The sequence below is a fragment of the Egretta garzetta genome, unplaced genomic scaffold (genome assembly GCF_000687185.1).
Source record: "Egretta garzetta isolate BGI_Z169 unplaced genomic scaffold, ASM68718v1 scaffold48, whole genome shotgun sequence".
NCBI classification, from domain to species: Eukaryota; Metazoa; Chordata; class Aves; order Pelecaniformes; family Ardeidae; genus Egretta; species Egretta garzetta.
In genome coordinates, this window is record NW_009260595.1 from 345,019 (window position 1) to 364,100 (window position 19,082).

Sequence of the window (19,082 nt, forward strand, 5' to 3'; positions counted from 1 at the left end):
CCCTCCCTTACTACATGCCAGACTGTAGCTTTATGCCCAAGATATAAAGTATTCTTAAGCATTATATTAGCCAGATAGGATTCAACTGGAACTTCAGATGGCTATTAATATCTTACTGACGCGTAATGCCCAGTAAATGTATGCATACATCTTTCTCTTCATCAGGCCAAGTGTTCACCCAGAAATTGCAGCAAAGGCATATTAGTCCATATAAAACACCTATGGCACAAGTCATTGAAGACGTACTTCATGCTGCATCTGTACTCTCACCTGGAGAGATGCTCCTCAAAGAAGAGGAGTCAAGTCTGCCTTCACACTCCTGGGGTTTTGAAATGGAATTTCATAAAATGGACTTATCCCCCATTATAATGAGGGCTTGTCTCATACATTTCTGCTCAAGCCAGAAGGAAGACTGGAGCACTTGAACAATCACAGCTAAGCCACATATGGAAGATTGCATACCACAGTAAACTGCTCCCTGACTATGTTAAGCCATTAGAATATTTGAATGCTTAAGTGCAAGTGCATAGTCAAGTCTTGCATGACCTCCAGCTTCAAATATCCAGTTACTTGCCTACAGCCATGCTCCAGAAAGATCCAGAGCACATTATACTGGTGAAGAGAAGTCTTGGTCTTTAATTACCTAACATGCAAAGGCTGCTAGGATATATCAGCTTCAATAAAGCCTTCGGTTGCCTCAGCTACACAGAATGGCTATCAGGCAGCTACACACACACCCTCTTGCCAAATTCTCCTTGTTTGATGTACCTGATCAGCAAGTACCCATTCAGGTGAGAAGCTAAAGCTCCCTTTACTCCACTCAGAGGAAGCCCTCAAGTCCAAATGAAGCATTTCTCTGTGCCATTTTTTATTCACTCTAGTCAACCCACCTGATGTTGATGTCCATTGATGACCAGTGAAGCACACCTGGAAGTCATTCAAGGGCCCTCAAATTGTATAGCCCCAATTTAGAAAGGCATGCATTCAGGCACTTCCACCATCAGGTCGAAGCAACAGGATTCTAGTCCAGGGAGCAGTTTTACTGCCTTCCTGGTACAAGTCAGAATGCTTGTTGCCCACTGTTATGAAGTAAACAAGGCAGCTACCTTGGCTATCATGCTTTCAGTTTAACTTTCCAGTTACAGCTGAAGTTTGCCGCAAGTACAGAAGAGGAATACTGAAAAGCTGCTGTATTTAGTCTCCAGGCCTAGTCTTTCTGGAAAAGGTGACAAGCACAGAACACTGAAGAGATGCAGCATCAAGCCATGAAAAGAAGGAAGCACCTTCTTCCAAGTCAGTCCACCTCAGTGGTGGAGCTTTATCAGTTTAAAAAAAAAAAAAAAAAAAAAAAAACACACACCACAACCTGAGTGAGAACAGCACATGGACTGTAAGAACACCAGTGGCAGACTCACTGTTCTGAGTAGAAATTCATCTGTCCTATCAAACACTGTCAGATATTTTGAGACTAAAAGATCAAGGGTCAAAGCATGCAAGTCTCTTGAGCCAGCTGAGCTGCTCATTGTGAGCTTTGCTGAGTTCATTATTCATATAGCAAGGAAAGCTCTCAGTTTTGTTAGACACATTTTAAAATCCGCCTCAGAGGGGCTTGACCTAGATAAGCTTGTAATGTGAACTCAAACTGTTGTTTATCCTTTAGGTTAATTAAGGACTTAACCTTTAGGTCTCAGCAAAACCCAAACCTAAGTGAGTTACCTTCCTCCAGAAGGAGACATTCATTTGCTGTATGCACAATGTGCACTCAAAAGTGGACTTTTTCCTCTTGAGCTTCCATGGATACTTTGCTAGCAAAGTGTTATGGCTCTGAGTGTCCCATTAGGTGCTTAGGCTTTAGACATAGTAGACTCAGTTCCAATTACGGGTTCTGTAAGCCAACAGCCTCCCGGCCTCTGCTTCAAAACTGTATTGTCAAGTTGGCTTCGTAATACCAATTAATTACACTGTTCAAAGATAAGTATTTCCAGAATTAACCATTCTTTCTGCACATACAAGATAACATTAACAAAGGAATTTAACTTGACAAGAATGAAGATTACAGCACCTTTTATTTAGTACAGTTTCCCCAATCCAATGAGTTGCCTGACAAGTTGAACTAGTTATGGAAGACAATGAGTTTGCAGTAAGTCCCTGTGAAACCTCAGACCAACAGAGGTTCCGATATCTAACACATCTTACTTTTTTCAAAGTTCAGAAGTGGAATGCACAAGAGCAATCTAGTACATGTTAAAAAATGTTTTCCAACCTCATATTAGAATACTAAAACTGAACAGCATTTGCTACTCCTTCACCTCAAAAAGAAACAGTATTTGTTAGTTTAGTGCTGCAGTGTGCTTCATTGAACAGCCACACAGCATATTCCTTTCACCAAGTAACTGTGTTTTAAGCATCCAGTTAAAGTAGTGATTATCTTTTGCTTGTTAAGTCTCTCTACTCCTTCAAAACAGAAGATAGCCATAATTCATTAAGAGACTCCACAATCAGAAGAGACAGTTACTTTCCACAAGCGCCAGAAGTACTGTTTGGCACTGCACTTAATTTAAATCACATCAGAAAGCTCAGTTCAGTCAGCTGACAAGAAGACCTGCTAAATACTGACTTCTCTTCCATTTCTAGGCTGGTTTTTCTTGATCAATATGTGACCACCATTACATACCTGACAGCAAAACTCAACATGCATCTCCATGTGCTAGGTTGCTGTGCATCAGAAACAGTACATATAAAATTAACAGTGTATAACAGATATGGCAACTGCTTAACTTCATTTGCTTTTTGACACCATACAACTCACTACCCAGCTAATCATTAAGAGGTAGCATGTATGCCTCACCTATTCCAAGTCATGATTGTGTGATGTGACCCATCCTTACTCAAAGTTTTCATCTTCAGTGAGACAAGGGACAGATGCAGATGTTCCCACATTTCCAACATGATCACAAGTGTTCCAATATAAACAAGACCAATGAAATCAACACTTTGATTTTCACTACTCCAGTACCAGGGAGAGGAAGGATGATGGATGTAGAGTGAGTGTAACCAAGCCTAGCCTCAATGTATGGAAGAAACTCAGGACAGCATTTCAAGGAGATGGTGATAATGTTATTCCTTTTGAAGAAAGGCTTATAGTCATTTTCTCACCCCATACCACTAATTTAGGGATGAGAAGACAGACCAGTGGGGAATGCATCTAGCCAGTATTTAAATATCAGTTTCTGCATTGCCTAAGTCTGAATTGAGTCCATAGGCTTGATTCATGAACGCTGTATTGACTAGACAGAACATGGAAGAAAGTTTGTTTTGAGTCGACTCTTGAGTGTCAGTTGCTATTTCTTACATGGAGAGTGGGGAGGAAGCCAGCAGATTTCAGTGTAAGAAATACCAGTGACAACTAACAGAAGATGGAGACTCAAACCCTTTACCACATCATCTAGCTTTTCTGCAGTTTGCAACATCAAGAAGGGCAGCAACAGTGGGGAAAAAATGTTTGAACCTGAACAGCTGTGCTTGTTAAGGCTAGTAGAGGTTCAAGAGAAAGATTAAACTAGGAAGGTAATATGAAAGTACTTTGTATAACCAAGCAGATGGATTGTAGTTCTGAAACTGTTTCTAGTTTTGAAAGACACTGGGAAGACTGACCCCATCTCAGTTTAAGTGGGCATAGGTTTTGTTGGATACCAGAAATGGTTTCAAAGTTCTGTTTTCACATTTTGAAGGTGTGATATGAAAAGCAAAGATAAGGGAGTCAATACAGACTTCCTTTCATGAATCCAGCCCTATATCCTTAGTGGTATCTTATCCATGCCACCTGTAGATAGATATTTACAGTTCCCAAGCATCACAGTAAGCAACATCTTTCTTTAAAGCTTTTCTTGTTCTTGCCACTTTTCTTGCCATTTTTGTCTTTGTTTTCTGACATTTTCTTTGCTCTGATTTCTCTCATTAAATCGAAGAATACCTAGGAGAGAAAAAGAAAGATTAAACAAGATCTGCCACCAGAAAGCAGATAAAACTACTGTATTCAGCAGCAAACAAAGATGTAGCACCACACTGTACCTAATAAAGCAGAATTGAGTCTAGACATAGATACCAGTGAAACTCAACATCAGAATTGGGTAGCATGTCAAGCAGTGGCAAGAAGTAGGACAGACTTATCTGGCTACCAAATCATTCAACAGCCCCGTTTTAAGAGCTTTTTATTGAGTATCAGTCTTGCCTAACAGTAGCACTCAGAGTTCATGAAAATGTTTGTCTGTGCCTAGCAAACATTTCCAGGCAAATCATTCTTGTTAACTGTGTAAAGGACTTAATGCAGACCTTTCCATGTAGCTATAAGCACACTCTCTGCTAAGTAGTATTCTGCCTGTTTTATAATTAAGAAGCTGCAGCATTCAATTGACAGTGTCAGGCACAGAAAATTCTCAAATTATAAGATTCAGAGAAAGTCATTACTCTGAAGTTTTCACAAAAATTCTGGCCAATTTCACATCTGTACACCTGATGTCTAGGTACGTGCCCCTTAAGATACAACAGCTGGTTTACTGTAGAGAGTTATTGGGGAAAATATTTTTAGGATTAAATAAAAAGAGCTTAGTATCACTATAGAGTTCAGCTTTTTTTTTTTAATAGTGAACTACACAGGTCTTTGGTACTTGGAAACGAGACCGCACTACTGATCAGAAATAGAACAGTTTATAATTCAAAACCCTCTTATGTTTTTTTTTATTCTGCTACAGTGTTGATGCACAATCATCACAATGGCTGATAAACTGTCCTAACATACACAAAACAGTGCTTATATAGATGATAAACAGTACATCAGACAAGCTAGCTAGGGAAGACCTATGAGAGCAAGTCTAGAACACCATGCCAGTACACTGCAGACACAACTACATTGCTGTTAGTCCCAACTGATCAGAAAGCTAGTCTAAGTATAAATAGGCTAGGCATTTGCTAGTCACACAAGACCGTTCATAGGCAAAAGCAAGCCTAGGTATTAGTGTTTTACTACATCACCCAGTTAATACATCAGACAGTCTGACTTTCTAGTAACATTCCACAAGTCAGAATGGTTCTTTATAAAATTTAAATTATGCTATGTCCTTTATAACTGAAAGTTCTCAATTCAAGAGTTTTGTATATGCTACTTAACCATGAATGAGAGAAATAGAGTTCCTCCTAGGCGACTTATGCACCAACAGCATTTCAATTAATAAACTAATATAGACTAGAAGAACAGAAAGCTGTCTTACAAGAGCTTGGAGTACAACTAGCAGCAAATTTTCTCTGTCCAAAGACAAAACTGCTTACAGTTTGCAATCTTTAAACAAGTGTAAATTACCAAGGCACACCTTTGGAGTCCTTAAGGGGCCCAACAAGTAATTTCAGACCATCTTCTGTGAATTGGTGAAGTAAAATGGCACCCTCTTCTTCAAGAAACTCCCACTATACACAGAATGAAGGGGAGGCTTGAAACTGATTTTTCCCTACTGGGCAAACACTCCATAGTCATAACTCATCTCCCTTCCAGAATAACCTACCATCACCACCATTTATGCAAGAAGCCAGCAGCAGAAACATGGCGAGAATGACTGTCCTGGACAAGTCAAAACAGGACAGGGATGTAGCGAAAAGAATTCTCCTCACAATTCAAAGTACTCTTGGCAAAAAACAATGAAGTCTTTAACATTAGCCACACCATATGTAGCTTTGTAGGAAAAAGGGGGGACAATTTGTATGTGTCTATAGCTTGCTATTTATTGCTGTTTTAAATAACAGGACACAGCCTATAAAGAAAATAACATACTATGTGAAAGCTATTGGTTCAGGTACAAACAGTCAAGACAGAACAATAGCATTAACTTGTACTGGGTCTCTGGCACCCCAATCTAGGTATTTGTTTAAGTGTATACATTCCAGTAAGTTAGTTTATTTTTTGTAATCTAGACTTTCAGAAGCCTAACTGTGGATTTGCTTTTGTCCCAGTAAGAGTCAAGAATTAGTCACTCAGCTACTAAACAAGTAGTAATGATCTAATTGAGCAGATGTCATTTGTCTTACCTTATCTACATTCGCTCTAGTTTTGGCAGAGGTTTCTACATACTGCACACCCCACTCCTCTGCCTTACTTCTAGCTTCTTCTACAGGCACTTGTCTGCGCTCTTCCAAGTCAGATTTGTTGCCCACTACCAGTAGAGGGATTTTATCCTCTTCAGCCTTCACACGCAGGATCTGTTCCCTAATACATCAAGTATTCAAAACAAAAATATGTTAGTAGCAGCAACAAAACCCCCAGCCCTATCAGGAGTGGATCAAGTGGTCTGCAAATTACTATTTTTTACAACATTACATTTCCCAACAGTTGAACCCACAGTTTAAAATTATTTCAAGTTTAACATACTAATGCTATGGGCTTTACACTAATAAAAGCTTCACACTTCCAGGAAGGCAGTTTTACCATTTAGTTAGTAAGTCTACTACCCAGGCTCTAATAAAGCAGAGCTGTATGGCAGAAAAATCAACTCACAACAAGACAACCCTTTTCCTCATTCAGATGTGAACAAGTGCCATGTTTGCCAAGTTTCACCTTGGCATTCAGTCACCGTCTTCAATTTCCAATCTACATCCCACTTGAATATAGGTCTGGACAACATCAAGGCTTTGGCAAGGCAGTAGGTTGGAAACAGTGTAAGGTAGCCAATTAAGAATCTTCTCTGCCAGCTACTTAAAGTTTACAAAGGAGAGAGTTACCAAAGGAGAGAGTTACTAAATAGTGCTGAACTGAAATACTAGCCACCTTCCTCCTCCTCCAAAGACTCCCAAGAAAATATTTGGCCATCAGCATTAACCTAGCTATCTTCTTTCATTCTAAAAGGACCTACTGGCATCCAGGAAAGGAGACAGGGTGATGCTGCAGGTCAGTCTCAAAGTCTGTGCTATTATTGGAGTAAAACATGGTCTGGTTTCAACTCACACATGCTGCTGTCCATCTAGGACTCTGGAAGAACTGTACCAGTCTACAGTTATTTTTAGATTGCTTCACTTTGTTATGAACAAGAGCCAAACTAGGCATGAGCATAGTGCTACAACCCCTCATCCCACTGAGCTACCACGCTACTTCAGATGCTTTCACTTTCCATCCACAAAGTAGCTGAATATATGTAGAGTACATGAGAATCTAAAATAGTGTTAACACTGAAGCAGACATTCTGCTGTTGCATTCAACTGTACCTTCACACATTTTCCAATTACAGAGGCACTTAAAGCAAACACTGAATGCATAGCTAGGAGAGCTAGAGTTTAATGACAAGCCTGTAGTTCATTCAGTATTCATAGTTTAAGAATTCTGGAAGTTACAGGATCAATACCACCAATCTGTAGTTTAGCCTGAGATGCTGGTGACTCATACTACCCATCCCCCTGCTCCTTCCTGGGGAAGAGTTTTCCAAGGAGCTGGTTCTTACATGTCAGCTTAACTTCATTTAACTATTTTCACTACTTGTTCATTTCTGACCCATTGGAAAGTAGGAGATTCTCCATCTCAAAGCTTTAAGGTCTTTCTTGCTTGTCTTTAGGGCTAGCATTGCTTTTTCTTGTTTTGTTGTGCTGGAATCTTGAACTAACAGTTAACCTAGTTAGACAACTCTGACAAAACCCCACAAACTGCCAAGATAAACACTCTTCCTTTTCATCCAAAGCCTTAAGCCTTGGGTTTAACCTTATATTTCACTTAAATGCGTGAGCCAAAACCTAGGCTGGGTACTTCCAAGTGTCTCATTTTCTTCCTGTTATTTGAAGAGTATCTGACTTTTTTCTTCCATCTTATACTAGGAAGAGTCCAAGTACTTAGCTTTACAGTTGAACTGTTGTAGGGCTGCATCTCCTTTAAGTGCTCCAGTTAGAGCAAACTAAGCAGAACAGCTCTGCTTGTGTGCCCCACAATGATCAGCCTTCTGAAGTCTAGCAAAGTCACAGAAGTATTATGTGTATTTTATACCTCTTAGAAGATTATGCAGTCTCCTACTACTGTTGGAACAGCATAATACATTAAGATCTGGACCAAAATCCTAGAGTACAAGGGAAGTTTGCTATATCTTTAAGAAAACCCTAGAAATCGGTGTCTATCTTAGCACCAGCACTTGTACTACCAATTAGTATCCATTAACCTTGTACCACTGAAGCAAAGTGAACATAGGCCAGACTGATAAAGAGCTTTTATTCTGGCAAATATAAGGAACTCATAACGCTTTCCTTCTGTTTTGGGAAGTTTTACTTCAAGTTGTACAGCTGTCCTAGGAAATATCTGGATTACCTTCTACACTGAGGCAACAGTTATTATCAAATAAGAGTTAGAACACTTACCCTGAAGAACCTGGCTACAAGAGTTCTGAGACCAGAACAATGGAACAAACCCCTTGTTTCTCTTTTACACTACACAAGCAGTTTCTATGCTCAGTCTGGTGCTGATTTTTTACATTAGAATTGCCAATCCCAGGAAGAAAAATGGAAGCATTTACTACTACTGTGTGTCTTTCTAGGAATACATCTGCCTACAATAGCACTGCTTGGCTGCCAACCCTTGTTTGGCAGCAATCCATACCTGAGAGTGGAGACTAATCCTTCCTTTCCTTAGAGCACCTGCTTCTAGCAGTAAGCAATACAGTGTCTGAAACCTGGCCAAAAGGCAGACTTAATTCCAGAAGTACTGCTCTAAGATAATTAAACTTCACATCCACAAAGACTGAAAATTGGCTTGAATACACATGGTTTTAGGAGTCCAAGAATCTGTTACTTGCCTGAAGTTGCTGCTGGCATAGTGTACTTATAAGTTGAAGGCACGAAAACAACTAGAGCCAGAGCAGCTGGATATCGTGGTTTGAGTTACCAGTTACTGAGAGCAAAATGGTTGGGTTGCCACTTCTAATGACCAAATGATAATGGACAAAAAAGCTACGGCTCTTTACCCTAAGAATTGTCAGAGCAACATAGGAGCCAGTTATTTCCCTGGGAGAGAAGCTACTTACCGAAACTCTGCTGTTGCTGTAAAGGATTCATGCTCTGTTATTGAGAAGACTAGAAGAAACCCTTCCCCACTGCGGAAATAGTTATCTCTGATTGCTGCATAATCCTCCTGTCCTGCTGTGTCCAGAATGTCTATCTGAACTTCTTCACCATCCAAAACTACTTTCTTTCTGTAACTGTCAGCCTTGGTAGGTTCATAGTCTTCTACAAACTGAAGATAAGACAGGGATTAGTGTTTAGAATTACTGTCAAATGGTCTCAGCATTTGTACATATCCATCCTCTTTCACTTTAGCGACATATAAATTCCCAAAACCTCATAATTCAGTCAGCTACTAAGTTCCACCACTTTTTTAGTTTTACTATAAAAAGCAAATTATTTAAGCACTTAATACATCAAAGAGACAGTCTGCCTAGTCAAGAGAAACGGTCTTGCTACATGAGACACTATTCAGCAACTTCAGCACAATTTAAGGGACAAAGATACAGTATAAACTACCTGGTGGCATTATCTAGATCTCCCACTTCAAGAGAAAGCATTTGAGTGTACTTCAGGTACAGCTATCTGAAGCTTCAACAGGTGTAGATGACAGCATCCAGCTGTTGAACACTAAAACCTACTCTAATTACACAGGCGCATTTCTTTAGTCCATTAAATATTGATCAGACCCACAGAGCCACTGCCAGTTCACCTTGTAGTTCTGTGCTGATGGCACATGTCCAACATAGGCTCCTTTACCTTTCTACTGCCTTTCTCTCAGCCTCAAGGTACAACAAAAGGCTATGTGTGCCATGAGCCTGATTACGCTGACTGGCCTATGCCACCTGTTCAGATATTGCCATCATTACAGTACATGTGGACAACCTACAGACAAAAACTAACTTCTGAACTACACAATCAGTATTCCTTCACATACTTGCCTGGACTGTCTGACCTAGCTTCCTGCATTCCAGTATGGAAGAATTCATGCTATGAGCATGCCTATGGCATCATCCAGCTCAGAATGAGCTAGAATCCTTACTTCTGACTTCAACTTTAACTGGCCTAAAAGAAACTGCAACAAAATTGAAAGTTCAATGCCAACTAGTAACAGCCTCTGTATGCTCAGACAAGCACATTCATATTCTTCATGTCTTCTTAAGACTGTTCTTTCACCAATAAGCTTTAATTTTGTCACCCTTAGCCAAAGACATTCCCAGAGGGCACCCTTCCCAGATTCTTACATTCTTCTCCTGCCAGTAAGGTCACCAGGTCTTTTGCTACTTACACTCAGTTCCACCTTCCTGCTAAAAATGTTTAGTAAGCTGTATCCATTGGTGCTTTAAGAGAAATCAGCCAAAAGCTACTTACCTCATCATACATAAATTGAAGAGTGAGTGCAGATTTGCCTACACCTCCACTGCCAACCATAATTACTTTGTGGAGGGCCAAAGAACTCTGGTTCTTGCTCTTGCTGGCAGCCATTGTCCCGCTTGCCACAGACGAAGCGCCAGGCAACCAATCAGATCTGCAGACAGAAGAAACAGTCGCCATCTGTGACACTGGTGACATCATGGTAGCATGCAGGTAAGGCATCTCACTAAGGCCAAAAGACCAGTTTAAAACCTTGCCCAGCAAGCCTGAAGAATGGGCCATTTCAGTGCACTGGCAAGCAAACCACATCACTGACATCTAAAGTATGAGCAGGAATGAGGTATCAGAACAAATACCTTCTCTTTGTGACGCCAGTACCGTTAATAAAAGTGCCAAAGGCTTCTCAAAGCAGCTACTAGCTGAACAAGCTGTTCTTATTTGTAAACACATCCTACATGACTGCTATCTAGAGCAGTTTCCAAAGGAAAAAAAAAAACACAACACTTTCTCAAACAACATGAAATTAAGTGGTTTTATTGTTCTTGTGTTAAGGCTTTACACCTTTCCAAAATATTTCTTTAATGTTGATGCAGCTTAGTTTCAACCTGGAAGCAGGGCTATACCTTAGATCTGCTTATAGGTAGGAAGATTACTTTTGATCTCCCCTCTACATAGGCTAAGAAAAAAGCAGAGATACACAGTAAATTCTGGCAGGAACAAGTTGCAAAAGCTTCCAGCTGAAAGTCTTATGACATGGCATTAGCATTTATTTTATACTCTTCCTGCCTTTTGATGCTGCAAATCTAATTTGCTTTTGGAAAACAAAAATCATGCCTTACTGCAAGAAATTCTCAGTTCCTATTCTTCTCATGATGTTGCAAAGCCATAGAAGAGTAAGCCTCAATAAACAAGTACTAGTTAACAAGCCTTTGTGTACCACAAAAACTGAGCAATTAACTGCTGGAGACCCTCTTAAAAACAATACTACTTTAAGAGTAGCTGGGCACAATAGTTTCAACAAACAAGCATCAGCTGCCACACTCTGATTAGCACAAGATCAGCAGCTCTAAGAACAGCACACTGGGGACAAAAGCAGAAGTGACTGATAAAGGAGAGGTGTCACCAGTCAGGATTTCAACACTGAGAAAACCCCCAGAGATGTGTACTCCAGACACACAGTGGCTAAAGGAAGATACTAGGATAGTGACACTTGTGTCCTTGCAGCAGGACAACTAAGGGCCCCAGCTGTTCATAGCCTGGCAGAGTGCAACAGACCTACCAGGAATCTCAAATTTGCCTGGATGTGATTACTCCAGAAAGATACTGGAACTGCCACACCACCCCATCAAGCTCTACTGGATAGAAAGAGAGGCCTACAGTAGAAATTAAAGCACTATAACGGAAAATCCTTCAGGATTACTAGCTGCCCTAAACAAAATTAACCAGGGACTAAAGGATTGTCAATCTACAAACACACCATAGGATTATTTAGCCTGGAAAGGACCTTTGGATGTTGTCCAGACCAAACCTCTTCCTTAAAGCAGTTTTCTCCAAGCAATCCAGTTTATATGCCCTGCATTTTAAGGTTGACAATTCCACAACCAGTCTGAGCAACCTACCCTGGGGTACACTGATTGTAAAGATTTTTTCCCCCCTTGTCATAACTTGATGTTCTGAAAAGCAACAAATCAAGCTAAGTTCTCATTGACTACTGCATACAAGAACAAACATGCCAACAATCAAGAAGTGCCCTCAGGACAGCATTTTTCAAACATCTGAGCAGTAGTATTTTTCCATGCACAGTATTTTACTCACACCTGCTTGCTACACACATTTGGTATAGTAATGCAAGTTAATCATCTTTAAGCATTCATTCTGTGATAAAGACCGGTACGTGAAGACAGATATTTTCCTCTGGTAATCTTCTACATTATGTTATACATCAGCTCCCTCATCCAGGACACTCCTTAGTACATAAGTGAGATGCAGTAACTCCTACTTTGAGTCTCCCTGTACAGCAAACACACACATTTGTGTTGGGGACAGTGAATTCAGCCATTACCCCAGAGATTCCAAACCAGACAAGGATTACAAGCTTGATTTTTAGTTCTTAGTCACCAGAGAAGCAAGAGGGGAAGAAAACAGAGCTGCCTGCCAGGGGAGTGTGGAAAAACTGGTAGAAAACACAAACAGGTGGCATCTGAACTCCCAAAGTTGTTGCTGAAAGGTTTTCTTTGCTTATGGTCCAGGTCTTCTACAGATGATAATTCAGCTTGCTTGGACATACGACACCCAAGGCATAAGAGCTACAGACTGACTACACAATGAGGTAGTCTGGGGACTTTAAGTGTTCCAGTAATAATACAGCTTGCTCTTAAGTTGTAGAGAAGTTTATTTTGTCCTAGTTCAAGAGTAGTCTGGCCTTGACAGAAGTGGATAAGCTGCTTTCTGGAGAAGCCAAGTGACCCTTAGCAACTTTTCAGTGTAATTGTGACTGGTTTTAAGCTTTGGGTATTCCTTTAACAAGCATCCTAAGGTTGTTGTAACTGCTGTGTTACCTAATACAAAGCTTTAAACATTTTTCTGGCAACACAAACATAGTGCTACTGCCTATTAAGTTGCCCCAAGTCTACTGCACTATGCAACTGCAATAAAGAGATTATTTACTAACAGCCAAAAGAGAAGATAGCAAGTTTCTTTGTCCTGTCAATACAGATACCACATCTTTATCTGGTATCATTAAAGGAACAGCTGCCTTTTAGGTAAAATACTGACCACCTTGATTCAGTACAAGCTCATCATAGATGTAAGTGGAGAGAATACTTAAATCTTTCCTTCTTCATCGCACCTCAACAACAGCCAGTAGAAACTGCAAGGTCAGCCTTCATACACAGTATTACCCGACTTGTAACCAAAGTATAATATCAAGCAAAACCCATCCAATAGCATACAGCTTCACAGTTTGATTGCATCTAAAGCTAGACCAGTTCTTAATGGCCAAGGTACTTGACTCTCTGCAGAGCTGTTACAAATGCTACTTGAATTCAACACTACACGAACCCCTTGAATGTGAGTTTGCTCACAACACAACCCCTACGTTGTATGCCCTCAGCAAAATCCACACAAGGCCTCTCTTCTTTGGTGGCAACAGAGGGAGCATGGCCCCCTCCAGCCCCAGAACAGCCAGGCAGTACAGAACAAGGCAAGGCTGAAGCAGTGTGGCACAGGACAGACACGGGCAGTGTCAGTGCAGAAGTACCAGTGTTCACAAAGCAGGCTAATAGCACACCACTAGTTCAGAAAGGGGCACGGTGAGATTTTAAAAGGAATTATCTAATAAAAATAACACGAGACATCATTGGAGCTAACTGTTTGTTTACTTGCATTTCCACCTCTGCAGCCCAAGAAACAGTTTACATGCTATGGTTCAAAACTCACATCTACAGTTCCTTGAGGTTAAAAGAGATTAACAGAAATGGAAGCTCTCACCTCAGTCATCTGAGTAGTCAAGTCTGAGTTTTCATCCCATTCTATAGATTATGCATCCTTGAGGTAGTCAAGACACTAATATTAACTCATCTGTTCCTTACAGAAAAGCAAGTCTTGGGAAATCCAACCACCTAATAAAAAAAGTAGCAGGGTCTAGAAGAACCTGTGATGACTGCAGTTGCTTTTAAAACATTCTTCAGTTACCTCAGGTTAATGGAATGTAAACTTAAGGCCAAGAGTCTTAATATATCTGAAGAACCTGCTCTGAGTAAGTGTCCAGACAAGTCACCTAATTCTGTGATAAGTATTCCCTCTCATGATGTTCTTTACTTACTGGGAAGTAAACTGTACCCAAACAATAAGATTTACCCACCTCTGACAGGAAGAGAAACAATCCAAGTCAATGGCAGTCAGTCAATCCATTTAATTTCAATCTGTCATTCTACCCTCAAGTTTAACAGCACCACATTGAACTTTGTGTGGTAAGTGTCACAAGCTGTAAAAAAACCTTCCGAAATATTTTTGGGGGAATTTCTTCTGGTTAGAGTTCATCCTGCTTCAAAATAGAGTGCTAGAGGGAGCTCACGTCAGAACATAAGCTTTTTCAGGCAGTCTTTCATCTTTCAGAAATTAGAAGTAATTACCTGCTGCATCTGCTTTAAAAGATAAAGATTAAGCCATTGATTTGGCAACTCTGGATTTTTTTTATAATAGGTTACACAAAACCGTATGCACAACAGGAGTTTTGTGGTGCCAGTGAGAGATCACAGAATCATTTAGGTTGGAAAAGACCTTTAAGATCATCAGTCCAACCAGTAATGCTCTTCAGTCCAAGAAATGAAGGTTACACCAACAAACAGGTTGGCCACATGAAGCACACAATATCTACAAATCAAACCATAGTGGTTACTAAAAAGCTGTTTTGATTTAGACTTCTGAAGATCTGTACTTGGCCACAGGACCACTCAAACCATGCCACTCTCAATATAAGAAATGCAACCCTAAGCTCACCCAACTATTTCAGCCTTCCCTTGTCTTATCTGTTTAGATTATAACTTCTCCAGGTTAACTAAGGCCTCCTGAGGTAGAGAAACCTGCACAACCTTGTATCATTCTTGGCTGGTCCCTTGAAACTGAGCATTTCAAGGCATTTGTTTGTAAACAGCTTCATAAACTCCAAACTTAAGCATCAGTTTGCCAGTTTCTCCACCCTCTCCTCAGCCTAAACAGTTAAACTGTTCAGAACATTTTTAACAAACAGGATTAGTTTACCTAATGCCAAAATTCAGAGATTATTACTGAATAACTACATGTATTTCAAACCAGATTGCACTTTTACATCCCTTTTTATTTCACCTGCATTAAGTCCCCACAGTTGCACAGTCATTTAAAGAAAGGAAAGAGCACTTGTCACTTCACAAGAACAGAACTCATTTTGCAACAGCTCACACAAATACACAGGGAAAAAAACCATGAGAAACTTCACTAAGTCTACTCATTTTCCAGTAAATATTGTTACTATAATGAAAATATTCTAGGCCCCTCAAAGGCTTTAATTGGAATTGCTTCTAGTTCTTCCAATTCAGTTTGAAATTTAAAACTGAAATAAAGCTCTAAGCTCAAAATTGCAGAGATCAGCTCTTGTTCTCTCACTGTGCAGCTGATACATCTTTGGACATTTCTTTTCATTGCTATCCCGCCAGTGAAAGCAGCCATTCTTTGGGTTTTAAAACAGGATTCTAGAAACCCTTAGCCCAATAGCTTGACAGAGGAGCTTTGTTAAACCCCTCAGATACCTACTTTTAAAGGAAAATCTGGGTATTCAACCTACTAAAGACTTAAATATGATGCCATTAAAAGCAAGCACAGAAAGGACAAGGTTTTGCAACAGTATTTTAGTGATCCTCATTTATCAGAATAGGAATTAAAGACTTCGAGGTGTTTGGTTCTGTGATATGTCCACAAGAATGCAGTCACAGAAATTCCCTGGATCACAAAACTAATTAACAATCTCACTGAGCTATGAACTGTAAGAGCTCCTCAGCTGTTCTGAGGTTATCCAGAAAATATTTAAGTACTGAAATTCCATTAGCTTTCAATGGACTGTAAATGCTCCAACTGGTAATTCAACTTTAAAAAAGTTCATTTGAGATTAAGCAGCATATTTAATGCTACTGAAAATTTCAGGATATGCAGGCTAAAAATAAAAATTATCTTTGCTGTGCTAATACCTTACCTCTTGGCAGGTCTCCAGTTATTGGTTTTCAAGCTAAACAGAGATTATGATGTGTTTGGCAGAAATTCCTGCCTGGGATATCTTTGTATCCTTCCCCATGTAGTGCTGGGTGTTTCTACCTTCTCAGCTGTGGCTAAAGATTTTTCTGGGCCATGCTTAATCAGATCAGGGAATTCATTCAGCTTGAGATATCTTACAGAGCAGACTAGGGCAGCAGTTTCATAGCAGCCTTTGGGATAGAAATGAGGGCTATCACCATCCTCTCTCCCTCCGTCCCCTCTCCCTTGCCCCTGGCTGTTCAAGCCCATCTCCTCCACAGGAGAGCCACTCAGCATGGCTGATGGGGTCTGCCAGTCAGGTCAGCAAGGCCACATGCCTCAGTGCCAGTACCAACATGAGGGAGGAAAGACAGTTTGTACAACTGAGGCCAGAGAAGGCAGAACTATAGCAGCCAAAAGGTTACCTATATTGCTGGAGAAAGGTTTGTTTTGCAGGGAAGTTCCCTGATCCTGTTCACACTGTGCTCCACAGACTTGTGCTGGTGCAGCCAACACTGGCTGCAATGTCCAGGCTGAGCACTAGAGTGAAACCCAAACCCAGGATTTGCTTTTGGCAATCAGGCATTTTCTTTCTCAGTGCAAGATCTATTAGTAGACTTGCAGTCGCAAAGATAAAGGCACTGGACAGGAAACTAGAAATGCATTTTGGAAAAACCTCAAATTTATAATATCAGGAAGAAAAGAAAGAATTTAGGGCAAGGAACTACCTTACTCTGTAGGCATAAAGGGTATATTCTTTATAAACAGGATCCTTGTTGGAAGAAGTGTGGCAACAGCCATACCCCTAAACATGGGGGTACTCATACAGAATTAATACATTATTTACTTGATACACTGAAAGTTACAAGCTTACATTGTACTAGTTTCAATCAATTAGAATTAGTTACTAATCCCACCAAAAAAACCAGAATTATATCTACATTTAAAGATACCGGCTGTCACAGCTACTCTCTAGCAGCAGCTACACATACACTGCTAGTTAACAGACACAAAAAGTAAGCCCAAGACAAGTTTGTTCATAATGTTGCAACAGTTTAAGGTTAAACCAGAACCTGAACCCAGACGATGATTATTCCCCATCTCTTACAAGTCTGGAGAAAGGATAAGCACAGGTTAAGGAACAGTTTTAATTCAGGAATTGTATTTCAAGTTGATCTGATTGGAGTGCTAGCTTCCAGAAGAAGAAAGACTACAGCCTGTACGATGAACTTATACTGCAGGACTGTCCTTAAGACTTGTTCATCTGGAATATACCCTATTGCAGTGTAAAAGCAGTATTTTTAATTTACTTGTGATCAGGAATCTTCCCTGCATGCATGCACAAGGAAGCAAGCATTCCACATGGGACCCAGATATCACACTAAAATATTTGAACAATAACAGCATCAGACATCCAGTCACTGGATACCAGCCAGTTAAGATTAAGAATTCCTACTAGTGATCTTAAGCATTCATACCATATCTTACTTTTCAATGTTGTACACATTTGCATGCAGAATCATCTTCAGCTCACCTCTTAGACTAAAATTGTTTCATAAGATCAAGTCATCTTTAGAAGAGTGGGCTTACTATACAAAGACTTCCAGTATTTTTCTGACACATGCAGTTATATAGAATAAGGTCATGAAGAACAGAAGCCTCCCAGATGCATTGCTACTTTGACCAATGATTATCCTAGCAACCTACAAAGTCTAGCATGCAGTTCTTTGCAACAGGTTATAGCCTTAAAAGGTGGTGTTGTCCACGTCTAGCTATCTTCAGATCTGGCTCACCAGGCTAGTGATCTATTTTAGCTATGAAATACCTGTATATATTCAGCACATTGCCCCCCTACCATCCTTGCCAGTTACAGCCCAACTTTGCTTATGATTTTGAGAGATGCATTGTTATAGCTTAGAAAGCAAATCTGACAGCAGCAGGCATTTACTTGCTAGATAAAATTCTTAAATATATGCCTCCTCACATCATTCAGTAGATGACCACTCTAGATTATTCACTACAAATAAATAGACAATATCTTACACGTTGGCAGTAATTTCAAGGTAATAACCTGATTAGAATAATCTTGATGTCCAAGGAAAACTGGAACTAAATCCCATCCAAGTCTGCAGCAAGGTTGCATATTTTAACATGACCTTCAAAGATTTAGTCACAGGAAGGACTCCGTCTGGTCAGTTTGAGCATCAGAGCAGCAGTTTAAAGGGTTGCTTTAAACTGTTAAAGTCAGATCTTACGCTGAACTGAAATACAGGCAAGTGCACACATATCTCTATTCCTAAGAGACTTAAATATCTGGGGTTGAATTCCCTTAGAGTGGAAGAAAAATAGCCAAGCAACTTGTTTCTGATCAGTAGCTAAGTGAAGAGGAGAAAGGACTACCCTTAAACAGTACTTCTAAGGCACTGCAGCATCCCAAAAAAGTATAATTTATGTTTGACTAAATAAGGTTGCAAAGGTGATGATATAAAGTTAAGAGTATTAACAGCCAGGTAACAACTGTATCGAGAGATTATCATTGCATGTAGGCATCCCAACGCAGTACTGTTCTGCAACACTGCAGTCACATGCAGTTCATAAAACCTTGCAAGTCATCTTAATTAGAGCTTGAATACAGACACTAGAATGCAAGCTTTATTTCTGCTGCTTCATTTTGGTCTTGGGGTATCTTTACAGATCTGTATAAAATGCTAATTTCATTACAATTGTTCTATTTGTCACAGACAGAGTGTTTAGGTAGGCATCTCCGTTTCCCAGCCCAATAAAGCAGTGTCTGTTTCCCCCCCGTCTTTATAAATACAAAGACCATTCACCAACAAATGGAGGAATCATGGAAAGCAGCATTAAAGAGACTGTTAGAATAAGAGGACAGAGTTACACAAAAGCCTTTCCAATTGACTAGCAAGCTATGA

General features: G+C 40.0%; 1 protein-coding gene across 2 annotated transcripts in view; it reads right to left on the reverse strand.

Moving 5' to 3' along the window:
* Positions 1 to 104: 104 nt before the first annotated feature.
* RALB (RAS like proto-oncogene B) overlaps positions 105 to 19,082 on the reverse strand; it is a 27,031-nt gene continuing 8,053 nt past the window's right edge. For both annotated transcript variants that reach the window (XM_035900235.1, XM_009644679.2), the window contains exons 2-5: positions 10,387 to 10,543; positions 9,039 to 9,247; positions 6,076 to 6,253; positions 105 to 3,973 (exon numbers count right to left, since the gene is read on the reverse strand). In XM_035900235.1, the coding sequence (XP_035756128.1) occupies positions 3,854 to 3,973; positions 6,076 to 6,253; positions 9,039 to 9,247; positions 10,387 to 10,500 (621 nt within the window). In that variant the 5' untranslated portion in view covers positions 10,501 to 10,543 and the 3' untranslated portion in view covers positions 105 to 3,853. The remainder of the gene's footprint in view (positions 3,974 to 6,075; positions 6,254 to 9,038; positions 9,248 to 10,386; positions 10,544 to 19,082) is intronic.